The following is a 20,000-nucleotide window of genomic DNA, read 5'->3' as shown; positions in this document are numbered from 1 at the left end:
CAAAGATCATCACTCCAAGAGGAGGCATGAGGCCTGGAAGTCACTAGTACCAGCTACAAATATAACAGTCTATCTATAGAATATGGACTTTGCCAAGAGCCAGTTTTAGTCTTCATGTGACAAGCACCTATCATAAGATATTAACAAGAAAATTACTCAGAGAAGATAAAAATACATGTTTTAACTTAAAAAAAACACCAGCTAACTTTTAAAATAGCTTATTTCTATTAGAACTAGTACACATTGAACACTCGAAAAATCTATCATAATATCATTTTGCTTCCACTCTGTGGCTTAATGAATGATCAAGAAAAATGCATTATTTGGTTAAAAATAGGCATATGGAGAGCCAGCAAGTATACCAGTGAGAGGACTATTGACTTTGACAGAGTGAAACACCCAGAACCCATGGCAGTCAAGGCAGCAACTTCCCTCCTTGTAGTGGATTTCACCAGATAAGACTATTGCCGGAGGTTTTGCTATTAATTTCTAAGGAAGTATTTTTTTTAGTAACTATTTGGAGGAAGAAACAAAGGAGTCAAACAAATATCTGGTACTATGTTTTCCAGAAGTGAAAAGTGAAAGTGAAGTCGCTCAGTCATGTCCGACTCTTTGTGACCCCATGGACTATAGTTTCCCAGGCTCCTCCGTCCGTGGGATTTTCCAGGCAAGAGTACTGGAGTGGGATGCCATTGCCTTCTCCAGAGGATCTTCCCGACCCAGGGATCGAACCTGGGTCTCCCGCTTTGTAGGCAGAGTCTTTACCATCTGAGCCACTAGGGAAGTCCAGAAGATTGATATAATTCATTGCTCTGTTTTTTAAAAAATGTATTATTTTTTGGCTGTGCTGGGTCTCTGTCGCGGAGCCAGAGCACTGTCTAGTTGTGGAATGCAGGCTTCTCACTGTGGTGGCTTCTCTTGTTGCAGAGAACGGGTTCTAGGGCGCGAGGGCTTCAGGAGTTGCGGCTCCCGAGCTCTAGAGGACAGGATCAGTAGCTGCGGAGCACACACTTCCCTGCAGCATCTAGGATCTTCCCAGATCAGGGATCAGACCTGTATCTCTTGCATTGGCAGGCAGATTCTTTACCACTGAGCCACCAGCCTCCTTTTTAAATAGTCAGATAAACACATGCCCTAAAGCCTGTCCTAGTATGGGGACTTAATTTAGCCTTTCCATTGAATGTCTTCATCTGTGTATAACAGATGTCTTCCCTCAAAATATCAGGCCATGGCCATCTTCCCTATAGTTTCCCTGATTTGGCTCAAAGCCATCTCTAATCATTTCATGGAGCAAAGAGTTCTCTGAAACTGTCACTTTGTAAAGGAGTCTTAGTACCCACTCCTTACCAGAAGACCCAAGGCCTCTATCCCTATGACCTTCAGCTCCTAGGGCCTATATTGATATCTGATATCCCAGCTCCTCTTCATAGCTGACATCAGAAATTTGTTTAATTCTTTCAGTCTTGGTTAAGTATGAGATATTTTTATTAATATTTCTAAATTTACCATTTCTATGTTTTGGAAAGTGGATGCAACCAGCTTAGTTTACGCTGTTGTATAGAATTTTAGAATTGGGTGAAATATTAGAGGTCTTATCTTTACTCCATGAATTGAAATTTCAATTTATTTATATATCATCAGGTACCAGATGAGTTTGGCACTTGAAAAAAATTACTCGGATTTCTTATATTCATATCAAATCTCTAAGCTTGAGATTCAATTCTACATATAGCAAGTATCGCCAGTGTACTGGGCTGCTGAAGATAACAAAAGGTATAAATTATAGACTCTGACTTTAAAGGGAGCTCATATTTTAAAAATAAGGGTTCCAAATGTGGACAGATAATTGTAAAATGATGCAATAAGTCTATTACTAGAAGCATGAATGGAATGCTTTGATAGACTTGAGGCTCACTGCAGCACACAGAAGTCAGAGAAAACTGGAGACTATGCTACTGGTGCTAGATTATGAAGACTCTGTAAATGTGTGTGTGCGTGCGTGTGTGTGTGCATGTGTGTGCGTGTGTATAGAGCTGGCGGTGGTGATAAGGACATTCCAGGCAGAGGGAAGAGACTGCTGATGCCAAAATAAACAGTGCTGATAGTGACTGTGTAGGAGTCAAAAATATATCAAAAAGGATCTCTACAAGTCATGGGCTATATAGGGTTTAATTCAACAAACAGTTGTAAGGTCAACTTTGGGGAAACCATCTGCCATCGAAAAACATACCTTGCATGTAGATGTGGCAGGGATTGTATGCTTCTTTATTTTACTGTTGAGAATATTAAATATTATTCATAATTTGAATGTTTTAAAAAACCTTCCAAGTTTTTCAAAATAAGCCTAAATGTATCATTTTAAGAAAGAACAAATGCAAAGTTGTAATGGGGGCTGGCCACTATTATGTTTTCACATAGCCACCCTCACAACTCAGGTCTTCACCCTCTCACACTACCTACCACCCTATTCAGTTCACATCTCTGCTCCTCCTTTCTCTGCCTTTTCAGGAAGGCAAAGTTAAGACTCAGAAGCACTTCTCCCAAATAATCATCAGTGCTACACTGATTATGCAGTCAAATAAGTCATCAAAGACTGAAGGAATCGATAGGATGACTTATTTTCCTAATCAGGGTAGATGATGGTAAATGCTGTTAGAGGAATCATGGTAAAATTTTCTTTTCTCATTAATTCTCATATTTTTCTTTGTATATATTCTATGGAGATCACAGAATGATACAACCTTTGATTATGTCAGTGTCTTGCAAGGAGAAGTATTTTATTTGGTGAATGACTGAATATAAGTTAATTGAGCAAAAAAACCCAACACAGCTGCTGGGACAACTTGACATCTACATGCAAGAATGAAGTTGGCTACTTATCTCACTCCTCACATAAAAATCAAATTAAAGATCTTGGGAGGGGGTCAATGGGGAATGCCTGCTCATAGGTAGAGGATTTCTTCTTTGGGTTTTGAAAATGTTCTGAAATTAACAGTGATTATTGCACAGGCTTGTGAATCTACTAAAATACATGGATTATCATTCTAAAAGGGTCAATTTTAAGATATATAAATTATATCTGAATAAAAAATACAGATGACAAAAAAACCCCAAAACAAACTGCAGTGATAAAACCATAGTCTGGAAAGTTGGACTGAGGTTCTTACTGAAATATTCTACTTACGTAGTCCTAATACTGAAAAGAGAATACAAGTTAAAGATGAAAGAACATGTTTTAGTTAAAAAAAATTGAAAATAGTCAAAAAGATATACTGTATTTTAATAATTTTAATATGCATATTTTTCACATTTCTGAAATGGAAATGAGTCCTATAATTGATAGGGTGTCACAGTTTACTTGGCTGCATTTTTCTTTCTTCATGGTGCGTAAAACTGTGATATAGCTTAGATTCAATGAAATGTTTGATTTTTAGAATCATGTGGCAGAGGCTGCCAGCTGTCCTTCAATGTGTTCTCCTCTTCCTAAACAGTAATAAAAATTTGAACTGGGTAAATGACTGCCCAGTCAAAACTATATTTCAAGTTTTCTTGATAGCTAATTGTGGCCACATGCCTAAGTTCTGGCTAATAGTATGTATGCAGAAGTAACATGTGCAACTTCTGGTTTGTGCCCTTAAAGAGAAGGAACATGCCCTCCCTTCTCTTCTTCCTCCCTATTTTTACCTTTTCTTCTTTTTCCTTCTCCCTCCTCTGAGATTCCCTTCCTTCCAAACTGCAGATGTGATAGTGGGAGTTGAATAGCCATCCTGATCTATGAGATAGAACCCCAGTGTTGAGGGTGGTAGATCAATGAAAAAAGACACCTGAGTTCTTAATAACTATGAATCCAATACTTAGTCCTACATTGACTCTGTAGGGTGTTACACGAGAGAAAAATAAAGTTCTATTTTGTCTAAGTCACTCTTATTTTTAGTGTCTTAGCTACAGAAGCTGAACAATATATAATATGAGTAGTTTCTGACTGTCATTTTTTTAGAACTGTTATTACTTTCTCCGATGGGCTAAATAATGCTCCCTCTAAACACACACGTCTGGGCCAAAAGTGAGTTACCAAATGTAACATGTACTTAAAAGGAATGTATGGTGAATAGCTTTTCACTTTTCTTTATCATGGAAGAATGATTTCAGCCCACATTCAGTCTATATTTCTAAAGAATACCTCTGTTAGGACTGTCTGTTCAGTGCTGTGGGGAGACAGCCTTTTCAGTGCAACAAGATTTCTTGATAATGCTAAGCCTGCCTCGTCAGTTGAATTCTTCTGGCTTTGTGTTGATGGGGTAAAAATACATGATCGGATTTCACCATTAAGAAAATTCTTTCAGCAATACATGTACAGTCAAGTCTGATTCCTGGATAGCTGAACATTTGGGTCATGCGTTTTAAAAAATAAATGTCTCATGACAAAACTTTATGAAGATGTAACAATCTGGAAGTCTAGCTCTGTCAGAGAGGCAAGGGTGTAGACAGTTGTGCTGTGGGGGGTGAGGCTACTCTGTCCTTTTAACAGCCATGCTCTTGTTCTTCATATCTGAGGAGAAGGAACGGTGAGGAGGCCTGTGGGCTTGATTTTATTAATGCCACCATCTAGAATACAGATTCTTGGATATTTCATCTTCACAAGATGAGCTGCAAACTGAAAAAAAAAAAAAGGACAAATTTATAAAGGATACACAAAATTGATATCTGTCTAATCCCATTTTTTTCTCAAGCTGCCCCACTCCATTACTCTTGCCTGGAAAATGCCATGGGCGGAGGAGCCTGGTAGGCTGCAGTTCATGGGGTTGCAAAGAGTCGGACACGACTGAGCAACTTTACTTTCACTTTTCACTTTCATGCATTGGAGAAGGAAATGGCACCCCACTCCAGTGTTCTTGCCTGGAGAATCCCGGGGACGGGGGAGCCTGGTGGGCTGCCGTCTATGGGGTCGCACAGAGTCAGACACAACTGAAGTGACTTAGCAGCAGCAGCAGCAACAGACAAAACAATGGTGATATCACTGCTGTCACTGTTCTATCAACGAATCATTAGTTTAGTTTTTAATATAAATTAAATCCCTCTTTCAAATGTATTCATGCTATGGTATAAATGTGTCTCTTTAGTTTTCTTTTAAACTTGTTTGAATAGGCAGTAAATATACATGGTAAACAGTTCTAACAATATAAAAGGGTAAGCAGTGAGACCTAAACTCCTCTTACATTTCTTCTTAGTCCCCAACCCCAGAAATCATCAACATTCCTATTTTTCCTATATCCTTCCAGTGATTGCCAAAACATTCTCAAATCTATATTTTGAACAATTTTTATAGTATTTTCAACATATTAGTTATTGCAATTATGTGCACAATATCCCAGAGAGGGCCAATGTTGTTTAGTTGCTAAGTCATGTCTGACTCTTCTGTGACGCTATGGACTGTAACCCTCCAGGCTCCTGTCCATGGGATTTCCCAGGCAAGAATACTGGAGCACATTGCAATTCCTTTCTCCAGGGGATCTTCCTGGATGAGGGATAGAACCCATGTCTCCTTCACTGGCAGGTGGATTCTTTACTGCTGAGCTACCAGGGAAGAGAAGGTCCATAAACTGGTTCTAACATGTTTTTGGAGCAACTGCAATGAACAGTTTGAGACTATAAACTTGGAATAAATAGGAAGGACTGATCTACGAAGTCTTCTAGATGCCTATCAAAGCAGGGCTTTGAAAAATTATCAAGACATACACACATCTCACTGGCTTGCCCATGTCTATGTATCCAGGATCATTGATTATCTTTCTCTAGTCCTTGTACTTGAGTTGTGGACTGCAATCAGTCCCCTGATAGGGATCACTTTAGGACTCAGAGTCTTTTTTTTGTTGTACACTGTTGGAAACAGGCTCCAGCTCCCACCAACTCCTGGGTTTTAGTTTCTCCTCAAAACAATCCCCCTCCACCTGCCTAATTTCTACTTATTTCCCTACTCAGGCAATTTCCTGTCTAGGAGCCAAGTTTGCATTAGGAGATCCTCTTCTCAGCCCCCAGGTTTTTTGTGCAAATCTTTATCTTTGGCTTCCATCAATGTAAATTGCCTGTTTAAGAGTCTGCTTCTCTAGCAAACTGTAAACTCCTCTAGGACAGTGACAGTATTGCTTATGTTTATTTTTTGGCCACACTGTATGGCATGTAGTTCCTTGACTAGAGATTGAACCTGTGCCCCTTCCCGTGGAAGCGCAGAGTCTTAACCATTGGACCGCCTGGGAAGTTCCCCGTATCTTTTTATCTCTAATGCCCTGGATATGGCAGGGACTCAATATATGCCTATTGATCTGAACTAAACTATGATACAGGACTAATAACTGAGGGCAAAAGAGTGAAGTAGAGAAGGTTTTCTTGGGCTCTCTGGCATTCCCTCTCTATATGTGGTGTCCTGTTCCTCCTCCTCGGGTGTTTGTGTCCTCACGTTCTTCTCAATTACTTTATCATAAGCTGATCTCAGACCCTTCAAGAAGAATGACTAATACTTGCTCACAATGCTATTGTCTCTTGGGAGTATTTGAAGCTCATCTGAAGCTTAATATTGGTGGACTCTCAAGCCAGCAGTCTTGACTTTATGGCTCAAGAGAATCAGCTGAGTGGTTTGGTCAGGGTAACTTCGAGGCCTCACTCAGAGATTCTGCTAATAAGCAATAGATCTGGGCTCAGAAATGTGTTTTTTTTGTTGTTGTTATTGTTTTGTTTTTAAACAAACACCATTAGATGATTCTAAAGCAGGTCTGTGGACAATATTTTCAAAAATACTATCTTAAGCCCAAAGGATAAAGGTATTGGTAAGCAGGTAAAACAGATGTTGCTGGATTTGGATCTTAGCAATTTTCAGAACAACTCACAGAAATGGACCTCAGTATTGCTGACCCCACTTATCTTCTTCATTTCTATAGAGCCTTAAGAGATTCAAAGGCCATGTACCTTTCAAACCCTACGCTCTTCCAGAGCCACTGAGGGTCTCCTTAATAGTAGTTAATGTTGAAGAGAAAAAGTGCTCCTTGATCCAAAAGGTATCACGTGAGCTAGAGAGCAAAGGGATCTGATCTTCATCCTGTTCTTCCTGCTTATTTATCCTTGAACCCCATCCTTCAGAACAGAGGCACCAGACTCATCTGCCCTGAGTCACTGCAGGCAGCAAGCCCCTGGTACTATATGATTACTGAAACACCTTGGCTTCATTCTTCCACATGCAGTGATACAATTACCATTTAGGTCGAAATTCTAAAATAAACATACCATTACTCAAAAGGTCTTGTGGATAAGCAGTCTGAGCGTTCAGTACTTTCAAAACACTGTAGAACTCAGAAAATGAGTCAGACAGGACTTACTGTACATTTAACTAATCTCTCTGAAACTCTGCTGTAGAGCTGGAAAGCTCCCACTGTTATTTTAAGAGGAAGGACATAACAAGTAGGTTACTATTGAGCTGGAAAATGGTAAAGGCGAAGCAAGCAGAACTGAGCATTTTATAACAATCAGACTGCTGCAATGTGGGAGGTCTAAGAAGAAAAGCAGAAATGGAGCAACAAGGAGATGGCACATGTTTAGGTGCCTTGAAAAGAGGCAAGCCTGTGCTTAAGAAAGAGAGCAAGTGTTGAGTTTTCGGGTTAAGATTATGAGTTCTGCTCCCGCAATCCTCTGCTTGTTGTTCCAATGATCCACGCAACATACTTGGCCCTAACAGTGAAGCCATGACAGCATCTTTCCACTTCTGTGACAGAAACAGCTCTTCTCCATCTATTCCTTCCTTCCTTCATTTATGTATCAATCAAACATTTCATTGAACACCCACGAAGTACCAGGCACTGTTGCAGTTCTTGCAGCGCTTATAGTGGAGGAGACAGTAACAATATTCAGCAGTATTGTTATTATACAAGCGGAAGTTCAAGGTACTTCTGTATTTAACAGAAGTTTGGAGGGGGACCTGTTGCCCTCTCCCCACTACTCTTTCATTAGTGATACCTGGAGGGAATGAGAACCCAGGTGTGATGGCCACAGGCATTGTACTGATCTTTGAGGCTATAGCTGGGCAGGTTAGGGAGGAAAGAAAGGGCTATGAATTCATGTGTGAAAACAGTCACTTATGGAGAAGACACATGGTGGAACAGAGGAGAACCAGGCGTACAGAGTTCAGGTTTCATCCATCTTCTGCTCTCTGTCCAGCTCTGGCATTGGTGTGAAGGGCCTGGTGTAGACTGCAGGCCTACAGTCTACAACTCTGGGAGAGGCCTGACTTCAAGCAGAAATCACAAACCTAGACTTACCAAACAATATCCTTGGTGGAAGTGGCAATATATCACATTGGACCAGTGCTATGAAGCCATCAAAATCATCTAGCTACTTTTAGTAAACAGTGATACCCAGGCCCACTCTACATCAGTAAGAAGTAGAGTTTCTCGGGATGAATCTCCAGTATCATTTTTGTTTTATTCACCTAGAATCCAGTGTGATTTTATTGTGTAACCAGATTGATGACAGCTTTGTTAGATAATGAGATTCATTTGCTGTTCATGTTTGTTTGGGACCTCAAACTCTAATTCTTGTAAGTATAGCCCAGTGTGGAGAGCAAGTCATTTTGCACTAAAAGAGGCTGCCATGTTGTGGGGCTGGAATTTGTAAGACCAAGTCTTGTGTGGAGACAATGGGGTTCCTCAAACTGCACAATGAGTGCAGATCTTGGAAAAGACCCTGAGGCTGGGAAAGACTGAGGGCAGGAGAACAAGGTAACAGAGGATGAGATAGTTGGATGGCATCACTGACTCAAGGGATGTGAGTTTGAGCAAACGCCAGGAGATAGTGAAGGACAGGGAAGCCTGGCGTGCTGCAGTCCATGAAGTCACAGAGACGGACATGACTTAGCGACTAGCAACTAAACAACAACAATAAGAAGACAACATCATATGTGGAGATGGCAGAATGTAGTATTTTCTGGAGTAGAATTTTGGGAATTATGACAATAGTGGCAGTTGCATGTCTTGTGGGATGTGGAGAGGGCAAAGCTCTTGCATTTTTATCATTCTTCTGGCTAGTGGGATCTGGCAGTGGTATTCGTTTCTAGGGTAGGCACACTTCAAATCAGCCCTGTCTGAAAATGGCAGGCTCTTGTGCATGCCACTCATCTCTCTTTATCTTGCATCTTAGCTTGCAATAAGAGGCTGGCATGTTTGTCCAAGGAAATCAAGTTCTACTGTAGGAGGAGAGTGAGTGGAGAAGAGGGATTTTTGATCTGCCACAGAGTAGTGCAGGTTAACCAAGGCCAAGAAATCACAGCTGAGGACAGGTAAAAGGTGTGAGGGGACTAGAGCAGGATCACGTTGTTTCTCACTGAGTATCCTAGGAAACTCTGTAGTAGAATGTACAGTAGCACAGGAATTTAAGAAAACTGGGCTTCTATGAGATTCCGCAAGGAGCGCACTGCAGATAATTAAGTTCCTTGATGTGAAAGTCTGGCCTTGTGAGCTTTAAGTTCATAGTGGGGACTTGATAATGGTCATGAATTGACCAACTTCCTGATGAAAGTCAAACTGAGAAATCTAATATGAACAAAATACAGGTGATTTCTCCATCTAAAGAATAGGGTTGCCTTGGGTCAAATATAACTCAAGTACTGTCTTGTCCTGACCCTTGAGATTTCTGGGGTCACTAATAAATGTTCTGATCATTTTAATTATTTAACTCAGTGATCCCAATTAGAAACATAAGAGTTGTGACAAGCATTAGTAGGAAAGAGGTAGAAATACTGTATGATTTCACTTACACGTGGAATTAAAAACAGTCAGGCTCATGGAAGCACAGGTAGAATGGTGGTTGCCAGGAGTGAGGGGATCAATGGGAGGAGATGGGCAGATGTAGGTCAAAGGGTACAAAGTTTCACTTGTGCAAGATGAATAAATTCTGGAGATCTAATGTACATCATAGTGACTACAGTTACTATATACAGCAAGTATAACAGTATTGCATGGTATACTTGAAATTTGCTAAGAAAGAAAATGGTAACTACGTGAAGTGATGGATATGTGAATTAGCTTGAATTTGGTGATCATTTAATAATGTATATATATCAAAACATCAAGTTGTACATGTTTAATATATACAAGTGTTCTGTGTCAATTATACCTTATTAACACTGAAACAAAAAAGAGGGCTATATAAGATGTGAAACCAGTTTTTACAGTATTAACATCTAATAACAATTAGGCAGTGGCTACTTTACTTTCTTATTTCACTCACAGAAGCAAAATCAGCAGGAGGGCAAAACCAAGAAGGTGAACACAAGGTCAATAATCATCTTACACCCTTATCAAAGGTACCTGTGACAAGTAAGGAGCAGGACAGGTAATTCCAGGGTATTAGTCTAGCATGTTATACTGAAATATGGTTAATTATGCTTTAATAAAAAAATGAGAATTTATAAAAACAGATATTATATGGTCTAAGCTTTCTGGTCCATGTTTTTTTTTAGAGATAACTATTCTAATGGTGTTTGGGATATTCAGAATCCATGCTATGGTATACATTAGTCTTCTATTCTTGGAACTAATCTTTGGGGATTAAGAAATGTGATAGTATAAAAATTTCATATTAAAAAACACTTTTAATTGCTTTGTTTTATGTAAGAAGACATAGAAATAATTGCAGTGCACTAACTCAATGTGTTTTCTCATTTTACTTTTCTGTTGCCAATGTTTTCTGTCTCCATTTCATCTCTTCCCATTCTCTTTCTCTTTACCTTTTCATTAAGAAAAATATCTAAAAATATGAAAATAGACATACATGAGTATAATCAGCCTATAGGTATCCAACACCCAGCTTGAACAATTATAACTCATAGACAATTTATTTCATTTATTCCTCCTACTCAAGCCTCTCAACCACAATTATCATCTTGATATAAATCCCATATATCATTTAGCACATAAATATGTATCTCTGAAATAAAATGACTTAAAAAATATAACCATAGAATGACTATCACATTCAATATATTAACAATAATCCCTAATATAATTAAATATTCAGTAAGTGTTCAAATTTCTAACTACTTCATATATGTTACCTACTCATCCATCTTTCCCAATATACTGTATGCTCCATAAAAGTAAGGACTTTGTCCAGAACAGAGTCTAGTCCATAGCATTTTCTCTAATATCTGCTGAATAACAGATCCATTTATTCAACAAATATTTTCCGAACACCTACTATGTGTCAGGTATTATGCTAGGTACTGGTTAAGCTGCCTTACTGCCAATGGAAGAGGTAGAAAGGACTTTTGGGCAAACAGCAAGGAAACTGGTTCTGGTAAGAGTTAAATGCTATTTTCTTTTATCCTTTACTAATAGGGCATTCTTTCAAATTTTGCATAAGTTGAAAGAGGTAAGGTGATTTTTTAAAATGTCTTTAAAAGTTATCAATATAAAAAACATTTATACAAAAAAGTAATTATGATGAAGCTTATATAGAAATAATAAACTTTGTGATAATTTTTATGTAGAATCCAAAGAGTTGTCAGATGAGAGACAAAGTCCTCTGTCATTTCCACAGTTAAGGAACCAAAGCAGATGAATGAATATGAAGACAATACAGTGAAAGTTTCATTTCTACTCTTGGCCTCCATTCTTAGTCCTTTTTCTCTCAATGGATTTGGTAATTTTTAATGGTATATGGGCCACTCAAGGGGTATATGGAAAAAAAGATATGTTAATATTTCATGTACAGTGATAAATTTCTTGTCTTTGTCTCTTCAGTTTTACTATCATATGTGATTCTAACAAAATCCCAGAGGAATAAAAGGAAAATAATTTTAATGTTTTAAAGTATACACCTTGAATAGAAATGACAAGAAAAATAAATATTTCCCAAAGTCACAAAATACATAAGCACAACAGAAGTCAAGGCAACTTCTGCTCCATTGTTGGCTTTGTTTACAGCTCAATATAAGGTTTTTTTTTCTCTCACACGTCCAAATGATATTTTCCCTCTCTTCCTTTTCCATTTTCCTTTGATTTTTGTTTCCCTTGTTGCTCATATTGGATCACAGCCTTGTCTAACTCCATGAAACTATGAGCCATGCTGTGTAGGGCCACCCAAGATGGAAGAGTCATGGTGGAGAGTTCTGACAAAATGTGGTTCATTGGAGAAGAGAATGGCAAACCACTTCAGCATTCTTACCTTGAGAACACCATGAATGGTATGAAAAGGCAAAAAGATATGACACTGAAAGATGAACTCCCCAGGTAGGTAGGTGCCCAGTATGCTACTGGAGAATAGTGGAGAAATAGCTCCAGAAGGAAAGAAGAGGCTGAGCCAAAGCAGAAACAACGCCCAGTTGTGGATGTGTCTTCTGGTAAAGTCCAATGTTTGTAAAGAACAATACGGCGTAGGAACCTGGAATGTTAGGTCCACGAATCGAGGTAAATTAGAAGTGGTCAAACAGGAGATAGCAAGAGTGAACATTGACATTTTAGGAATCAGTGAACTAAAATGGACTAGAATTGGCAAATTTAATTCAGACAACCATTATATCTACTACTGTAGGCAAGAATCCCTTAGAAGAAATGGAGTAGCCCTCATAGTCAATAGAAGAGTCAGAAATGCAGTACTTGGGTATAATCTAAAAATGACAGAATGATCTCTGTTCATTTCAAAGGCAAACCATTCAATATCACAGTAATCCAAGTCTATGCCTCAACCACCAGTGCTGAAGAAGCTGAAGTCAAAGAGCTCTATGAAGACATATAAGACCTTCTAGAACTAACATGAAAACAAGATGTCCTTTTCATCATAGGGGACTGGAATATGAAGTATGAAAGTATGAAGTCAAGAGATACATGGAGTAACAGGTAAGTTTGGTCTTGGAGTACAAACTGAAGCACAGCAAAGGTTAACAGTTTTGCCAAGAGAATGTACTGGTCATAGCAAACACCCTCCTCCAACAACACAAGAGATGACTCTACACCAGGACATCACCAGATGGTCAATACTGAGATCAGATTGATTATAGCCTTTGCAGCTGAAGATGGAGAAGCTCTAAACAGTCAGCAAAAACAAGACCGGGAGCTGACTGTGGCTCAGATCATGAACTCCTTACTGCCAAATTCAGACTTAAATTGAAGAAAGTAGGGAAAACCACTAGACCATTCAGGTATGACCTAAATCAAATCCCTTACAATTTACAGTGGAAGTGACAAAGAGATTCAAGGGATTAGATTTGATAGAGTACCTGAAAAACTATGGACAGAGGTTTGTAACATTGTACAGGAGGTGGTGATCAAAACCATCCCCAAAAAAAGAAATGCAAAAAGGCAAAATGGTTGTCTGGGGAGGCCTTACAAATAGCTGAGAAAAGAAGAGAAGCAAAAAGGCAAAGGAAAAGGAAAAATTTAACCATCTGAATGCAGAGTTCCAAAGAATAGCAAGGAGAGATAAGAATGCCTTCCTCAGTGATCAATGCAAAGAAATAGAGCAAAACAATAGAATGGGAAAGACTAGAGATCTCTTCAAGAAAATTAGAGATACCAAGGGAACACTTCATGTAAAGATGGCACAATAAAGGACAAAAATGGTATGGACCTAACAGAAGCAGAAGAGGTTAAGAAGAGGTGGCAAGAATACACAAAATATCTATACAAAAAAGATTTTAATGACACGGATAACCATGATGGTATGATCACTCACCTAGAGCCAGACATCCTGGAATGTGAAGTCAAGTGGGCCTTAGGAAGAATTACTACGAACAAAGCTAGTGGAGGTGATGGAATTCCAGTTGACCTATTTCAAATCCTGAAAGATGATGCTGTGAAAGTGCTGCACTCAATATGCCAGCAAATTTGGAAAATGCAGCAGTGGCCACAGGACTGGAAAAGGTCAACTTTCATTTCAATCCCAAAGAAAGGCAATGCCAAAGAATGCTCAAACTACCACACAACTGCACTCATCTCCCATGATAGGAAAGTAACGCTCAAAATTCTCCAAGCCAGGCTTCAACAGTACATGAACTTTAACCTTCCAGACGTACAAGCTGGTTTTAGAAAAGGCAGAGGAACCAGAGATCAAATTGCCAATATCCATTGGATAACAGAAAAAGCAAGAGAGTTCCAGAAAATATCTACTTCTGCTTTATTGACTATACCAAAGCCTTTGACTGTGTGGATCACAACAAACTGGAAAATTCTTAAAGAGATGGGAATACCAGACCAGCTTACCCGCCTCCTGAGAAATGTGTATGCAGGTCAAGAAGCAACAGTTAGAATTGGACATGGAACAATGGACTAGTTCAAAATTGGGAAAGACATGCATCAAGGCTGTATACTGTCACCCTGTTTATTTAACTTATATGCAGAGTACATCATGCAAAATGTCAGGCTGGATGAAGCAGAAGCTGGAATCAAGATTGCCAGGAGAAGCATCAATAACCTCAGATATGCAGATGACACCACCCTTATGGCATAAAGCAAAGAAGAACTAAAGAGCCTCTTGATGAAAGTGAAAGAGGTGAGTGAAAAAGCTGGCTTAAAAGTCAACATTCAAAAAATGAAGATCATGGCAACCAGTCCCATCACTTCATGGCAAATAGATGGGGAAACAATGGAAACAGTGAGAGACTTTATTTTGGGGGGCTCCAAAATCACTACAGATGGCGACTGCAGTCATGAAATTAAAAGATGTTTGCTCTTTGGAAGAAAACCTATGGCCAACCTAGACAGCATATTTAAAAGCAGAGACATTACTTTGCTGACAAAGGTCTCTCTAGTTAAAGCTATGATTTTTTCAGTAGTCATGTATGGATGTGAGAGCTGTACCATAAAGAAAGTTGGATGCCAAAGGACTGATGCTTTTGAACTGTGGTGTTGGAGAAGACTCTTGAGTATCCCTTGGACTACAAGGAGAGCAAAACAGTCAATCCCAAAAGAAATTAATCCTGAATATATACCCTGGAAGGACTGATGCTGAAACTGAAGCTCCAATACTTTAGCTACCTGATGTGAAGACGTGACTCATTTGAAAAGACCCTGATGCTGGGAGAGACTGAAGGCAGGAGAAGAGGATGACAGAGGATGAGATGGTTGGATGGTATCACCGACTCAATGGATATAAGTGTGAATAAGCTCCAGGAGTTGGTGAAGGACAGGGAAGCCTGGTGTGCTGCAGTCCATGGGGTCACAAAGAGTTGGACTTGACTGATCGACTGAAAAACAACAATAAACCCAATCACTTGCACTAAAGCAAAATTTTCTTATATATAAGATATTAATATTTAGTAATGGAGACAATGGATTTTTATAATTTCTTGAAACAAATACAAGTTATATCTTTTAATGGTCTTTTGACAATCTCCTTTCAGGCTATCAGCTGGACTTTGTCTCCTCTCCTAAAATAATACATTTATAATAAGTGGCGCAGTGGTAATGAATCTGCCTACAATGCAGGGGAATGTGAGTTTGATCCTAGGGTTAGGAAGATCCTCTGGAGAAGGAAATGGCAACTTTTGTCTGGGAAATTTCATGGATAGAGGAGCCTGGCAGGCTACAATCCATAGAGTTGCAAACAGTTGGACACGACTGAGTGAGTGAACACACACAAAGAAAAGCCCTACATCTTTTTGTTTTGTATTATAGAATACTAAGTGTTTATAACTGGAAGGATTCTATACAAACCCATATAGTTTTCACTCTCTTTTGAATTCCAGTCTGAACCTCTAAATACTTGACTGACATTTTTTTATACTAGCGTCCCATGAGCACTTCAAACTCAGTATATCCCAACATCATTACATTCCCTCCAAACCTACTTTATTTTCTCTTCTTTATCTGTTAAAGGTATTGGCAACCTCCCCAAAATCAAATCTGAAAACTTTAAGGTGATATTTTACTTAAAAAAAAAAAAACAAAACCTTCCTTTGGCTCCATACCCAATTAGGCACAAAACTGTGTTAGTTCTGTGATTTATCTTGGATCCATTCCCTCTTTTCCATTACTCAGCTCATACTTCATTTTAGACCCCAATTACTCTTGAATTAGTCCCTCAGTTGTTCTTGCACTTTTAGTTCTTCCCATTCCATTTTACCCAGTACCCTGCTACCTACATGGTAACATTATGGAGGACCTTCAGGAAATCCCCAGTAACTGTTGTGTAGAGATATGTTCCTTCGTAGGGCTAGTACCCTTCAGCAAGATCTGTGGATTTCTTATAAGGAATAGCTTGTTTATTTATAGTCAGTAAGGGCAATCTGTAGTACCTAAAAGTTCTTATTCAAAGTTTCATTTTGATAATATTAAGTCTAAAGTTTCTTTGAATTTTGAGAATGACAAAAGAAATTCATTTTAGACTTATACTTGCTTATTCTTTAGGTTAAAGGTTGTCCTTTAGTATCTTAAACAAGGTAAAAGAAGATAGTGACAGTATGCTACCAGATGCATTGAGTCACATAATAATAGCAGGGAGGCCATTGCCTGAAATCTCTTGAAAGTTGCAGAGCTTTGGCTGTCAGTCTCAGAGAAACCCCTCTGTTGTCTTTTCTCAACAGCCATTTGAGCTTTGCTGACACCGGGGACTTAGAAACTATTTAGACAGTGGGAGACTGCAAGCTTAAGACAGAAGGTCAACTAAAGGTAGAATCTGGATAGAATCTGGCACTGAAATAGACTGGGAATATAGGAAGAGTGAAATTCTTTAACTGGTCTCTAGTTCTTGGTGTTTTAAAATTTCAATTTCTTTGGGAATATGGGCAAAAGAGAGGGGAGACTAAAAATAACTTTCTAAATGATTTTCTAAACTACAGCTGAGAATGTTACTTTCCTTCTTTAAAATCTTTAGTAGCTCCCCACTGCTAAAATGTAAACTCCCTAGCATAGTATTGAAAGCCTTCTATAACCAAATACCCAACCTATCTTTCCAGCCTTATCTGTAGTTAAAATGCTCTTCAGAGAAGCCCTGTGCTTTCTAATAAGCCTGTGTTATTTCCTTTGCCTGGAATGTTCCCGCCTGACTACGCCCTCCTCTCAACACTTTACCTTACTGAAATCCTACTGATAATTCAAGATCTAGGTCTATTATCACCTTCCCCATGAAACTTGAGGAATCCTTCACTTAACTTGAAGAAATTCCTTCCTTGTCACTGATTTTCTACAACTTTAACTATAAATCTCATAGCACATTGCATATTCCACTTTTGGGTTTTAATCAGTTGTATATGTGTCTTATCTTTTTAATTAGATTTTTTCACTTCATACATGTCTTATCTTAATTAGATTGCAAGTTTTATATGGCCAAAGATTGCCTTTCTCATTTCTGCTTCCTCATAATAGTTTCCATCATGTAGACACTCAATGTTTGTTGTCTTAAACTAAACTTGTAGTTGATATTAGCATTTTTTCTATCGACTTCTTTTTACTAGTTTCTATAAGTGCACTGTCTACTGCAAACTATTATTTTTAAGATGTTCATTCTTAACTTAGTCATTAACTTAACCATCAAATATGAATTGAGCGCTTGCTACCTGAAGGGCACTATGCTAGGGGCTGAGGGTGTGACAAGGAATACAATGTAATTCCTGTCCTCAGTGAGCCTGGAGTTCAGTAGGAGATGCAGGTAAGCGGACAGGTGACTACAATGCCATTTGATAAATGCTACACAGAACCATTATTTAAGGTTGTACAAATTGTGCCTGACATGAGAGAACATGGAAAAGAGGTAAGTGAAGCATGAAATGTAGCCCCATCCTCTCCAATCCAAGTTTTGAGGCCTTACATGGTGCTGTGTTCCTAAATGAACACATTTATCTAATGCACAAAGAAATTCTGTGAACTGTTAACGACCCACACCCATACGAGAAAAGTGAAGTGAAGTGAGTAGGCTCCTCTGTCCATGGAATTTTCCAGGCAATAGTACTGGAGTGGATTGCCATTTCCTTCTCCAGGGGATCTTCCCAACCCAGGGATCGAACCCAGGTCTCCCGCACTGTAGACAGACGCTTTACCGTCTGAGCCACCAGGGAAGTCCTACTCAATAGTAAAATATTTTCTATGAGCACTTGGAAAAGCTACTTAGTTCCAGACTTGAGGAATTAAGAATGAATTCCATGAAGAAATGCTATATGAACAGCTTTTCAAGACAAAAGGGTGAACAGAAATAAGAATGCTTCAAATAGAGAGAAGTACAAAGAGACAGTTAGTATATAAGGGACTATGAGTAGTTTAATTACGGCTGGACTCTAAGAGCAGTGAGAATGAGCTTGAGAAACAGAGTCCAATTCAAGAAAGGCCTTATAAACTATGATTAGAGTTTGAATTTTGATGGCAGTGGGAAGTCATACAGGCACTCTGACAATGATCAGGTATCGTTTCACAAATCTCATCGGTTGTGGGGTGGAACTGGGGGAAGAAGGGTGTGTGCAGGTGAGGACAGTGGGGAACTGTAGCAGGTTAGGCCTGAGATATTGATCTCAGTGAAGACAGTTTGGAAATGAATACAAGAGAATTTCAGACCTGCTTAACGGGATGATAAGACAAATAGTAATTCTCCATAAAGTTTATTCCACCAGCAAAGAAGGAGAGAAAATTCACTCTTTCAGTCAAACAGGCTGGGTGGTATGGAGGAAGGTGTAGGAACTTTGTAGCTGGACAGCACAGAGTTTGAATCAGGGTTCTGTTAATACCACTGGTTAGCTGTGGGATCTTAGGTAAGTCACTTAGCCTTTTTGGCCTTAGTTTCTTCACTTGTTAAATCTGTAATAATAATACACTTTACTAGTATATTTGAAGTGTTGTTGAGAGGTTTAAATTTGATATTATATATGTAAGTGCTTGATTCATACTAAATAGTTTCTATAAAGCTAGTTTCCTCCTTTTCTCCTCTTTCCTTTCCCCAAGTGGATCCTTTAATAGGAAAGCCATTTACAACTTCCTGCAATTGTACAGATTCAAACTTAAAGGACCAGAGTTCTTCTCATATGGAACGTAATATAGGGCTTCACAGTGTAAATGGTGAACTGTTTATGCTGGAGCAGTAATTCATACTAGTGACTCTTATAGTTTACTGGGTCACATATAGTTTTGGCAATCAGAAGAAAGCTTATGAATCTATTCTCTGAAAAAATATATTATACAGCACATATGTATATAACACTTTGAACAAAATTTTAATTAATTCAAAGAATTTCTAAAACTCATGTGAATTCTAGGTTAAAATTTTTCCTTTAATTTATTTAATTAAAAATTTTATGATAGTGACCTAGTATTTATGCATAAGGGAAACTGGGATCTTTCTACAGATTTACAGATTAGTGTTCAAAAACAGCTTATACTTTCTTTTTTTTTTTTCCATCTTATAAAATTTATTTCAGATTTCAAATGTATTTCTAATAGCTTTTAGGTTACATTCACTTTAAATTATTGTCCCTAAAAAACAGCTTATACTTTCAAATAAGTTCCCTTAAGAATGGCTATGTGGAAGTTTTCTGAAAAGCGGACATTAAAGAAATAAGAGAAAACATTTTGGATATGACATAAAAGTTTGTTTTTATGACATAAAAGCATACTGGCTCGAATTAGAGGATAAGCCTCTTTTGATAAAATTCCATCATCTAATACCAGCAATGTATCAGGAGCTCTAATGAGTTCTGTGGCACATTTTCCTATGATCTGCAATACTGGGGACCAGAATTTCGGCAACAATCATTTATCCATTTCTGTTTAGACAACCGAGAACGGTAAACCCATACTGCGTCCAAGGCACCAGTCATATTACACACAGTATACCATGCTCTGAAAAGGATGTATACAATAAAAACTCAGATTCAAAAGTGAGGGCTGTGATGGACCACGGCCAAACCCCAAACTTTGTAGGTCAAGAGGGAGGGTGAGTATGGTTAGTTTCTCATTCAGCCACAAACATTCCTGTGGTAAGGAATAATTAATTAAATGTCAGGCTATGGAGAGCAGGTTTAGGTATACAGAATAACACAT

General features: G+C 38.5%; 1 protein-coding gene across 1 annotated transcript in view; it reads right to left on the bottom strand.

Annotated features, from left to right (window-relative positions):
* Positions 1-3,270: 3,270 nt before the first annotated feature.
* Positions 3,271-20,000, bottom strand: part of TBCK (TBC1 domain containing kinase) — a 212,855-nt gene continuing 196,125 nt past the window's right edge. Inside the window, exon 26 of the mRNA XM_069593562.1 lies at positions 3,271-4,654. Coding sequence (XP_069449663.1) covers positions 4,544-4,654 — 111 coding nt within the window. The 3' untranslated portion in view covers positions 3,271-4,543. The remainder of the gene's footprint in view (positions 4,655-20,000) is intronic.

The sequence above is a fragment of the Ovis canadensis genome, chromosome 6 (genome assembly GCF_042477335.2).
Source record: "Ovis canadensis isolate MfBH-ARS-UI-01 breed Bighorn chromosome 6, ARS-UI_OviCan_v2, whole genome shotgun sequence".
In the NCBI taxonomy this organism is placed as follows: Eukaryota; Metazoa; Chordata; class Mammalia; order Artiodactyla; family Bovidae; genus Ovis; species Ovis canadensis.
This window is presented reverse-complemented; position numbering and strand designations above follow the sequence as displayed.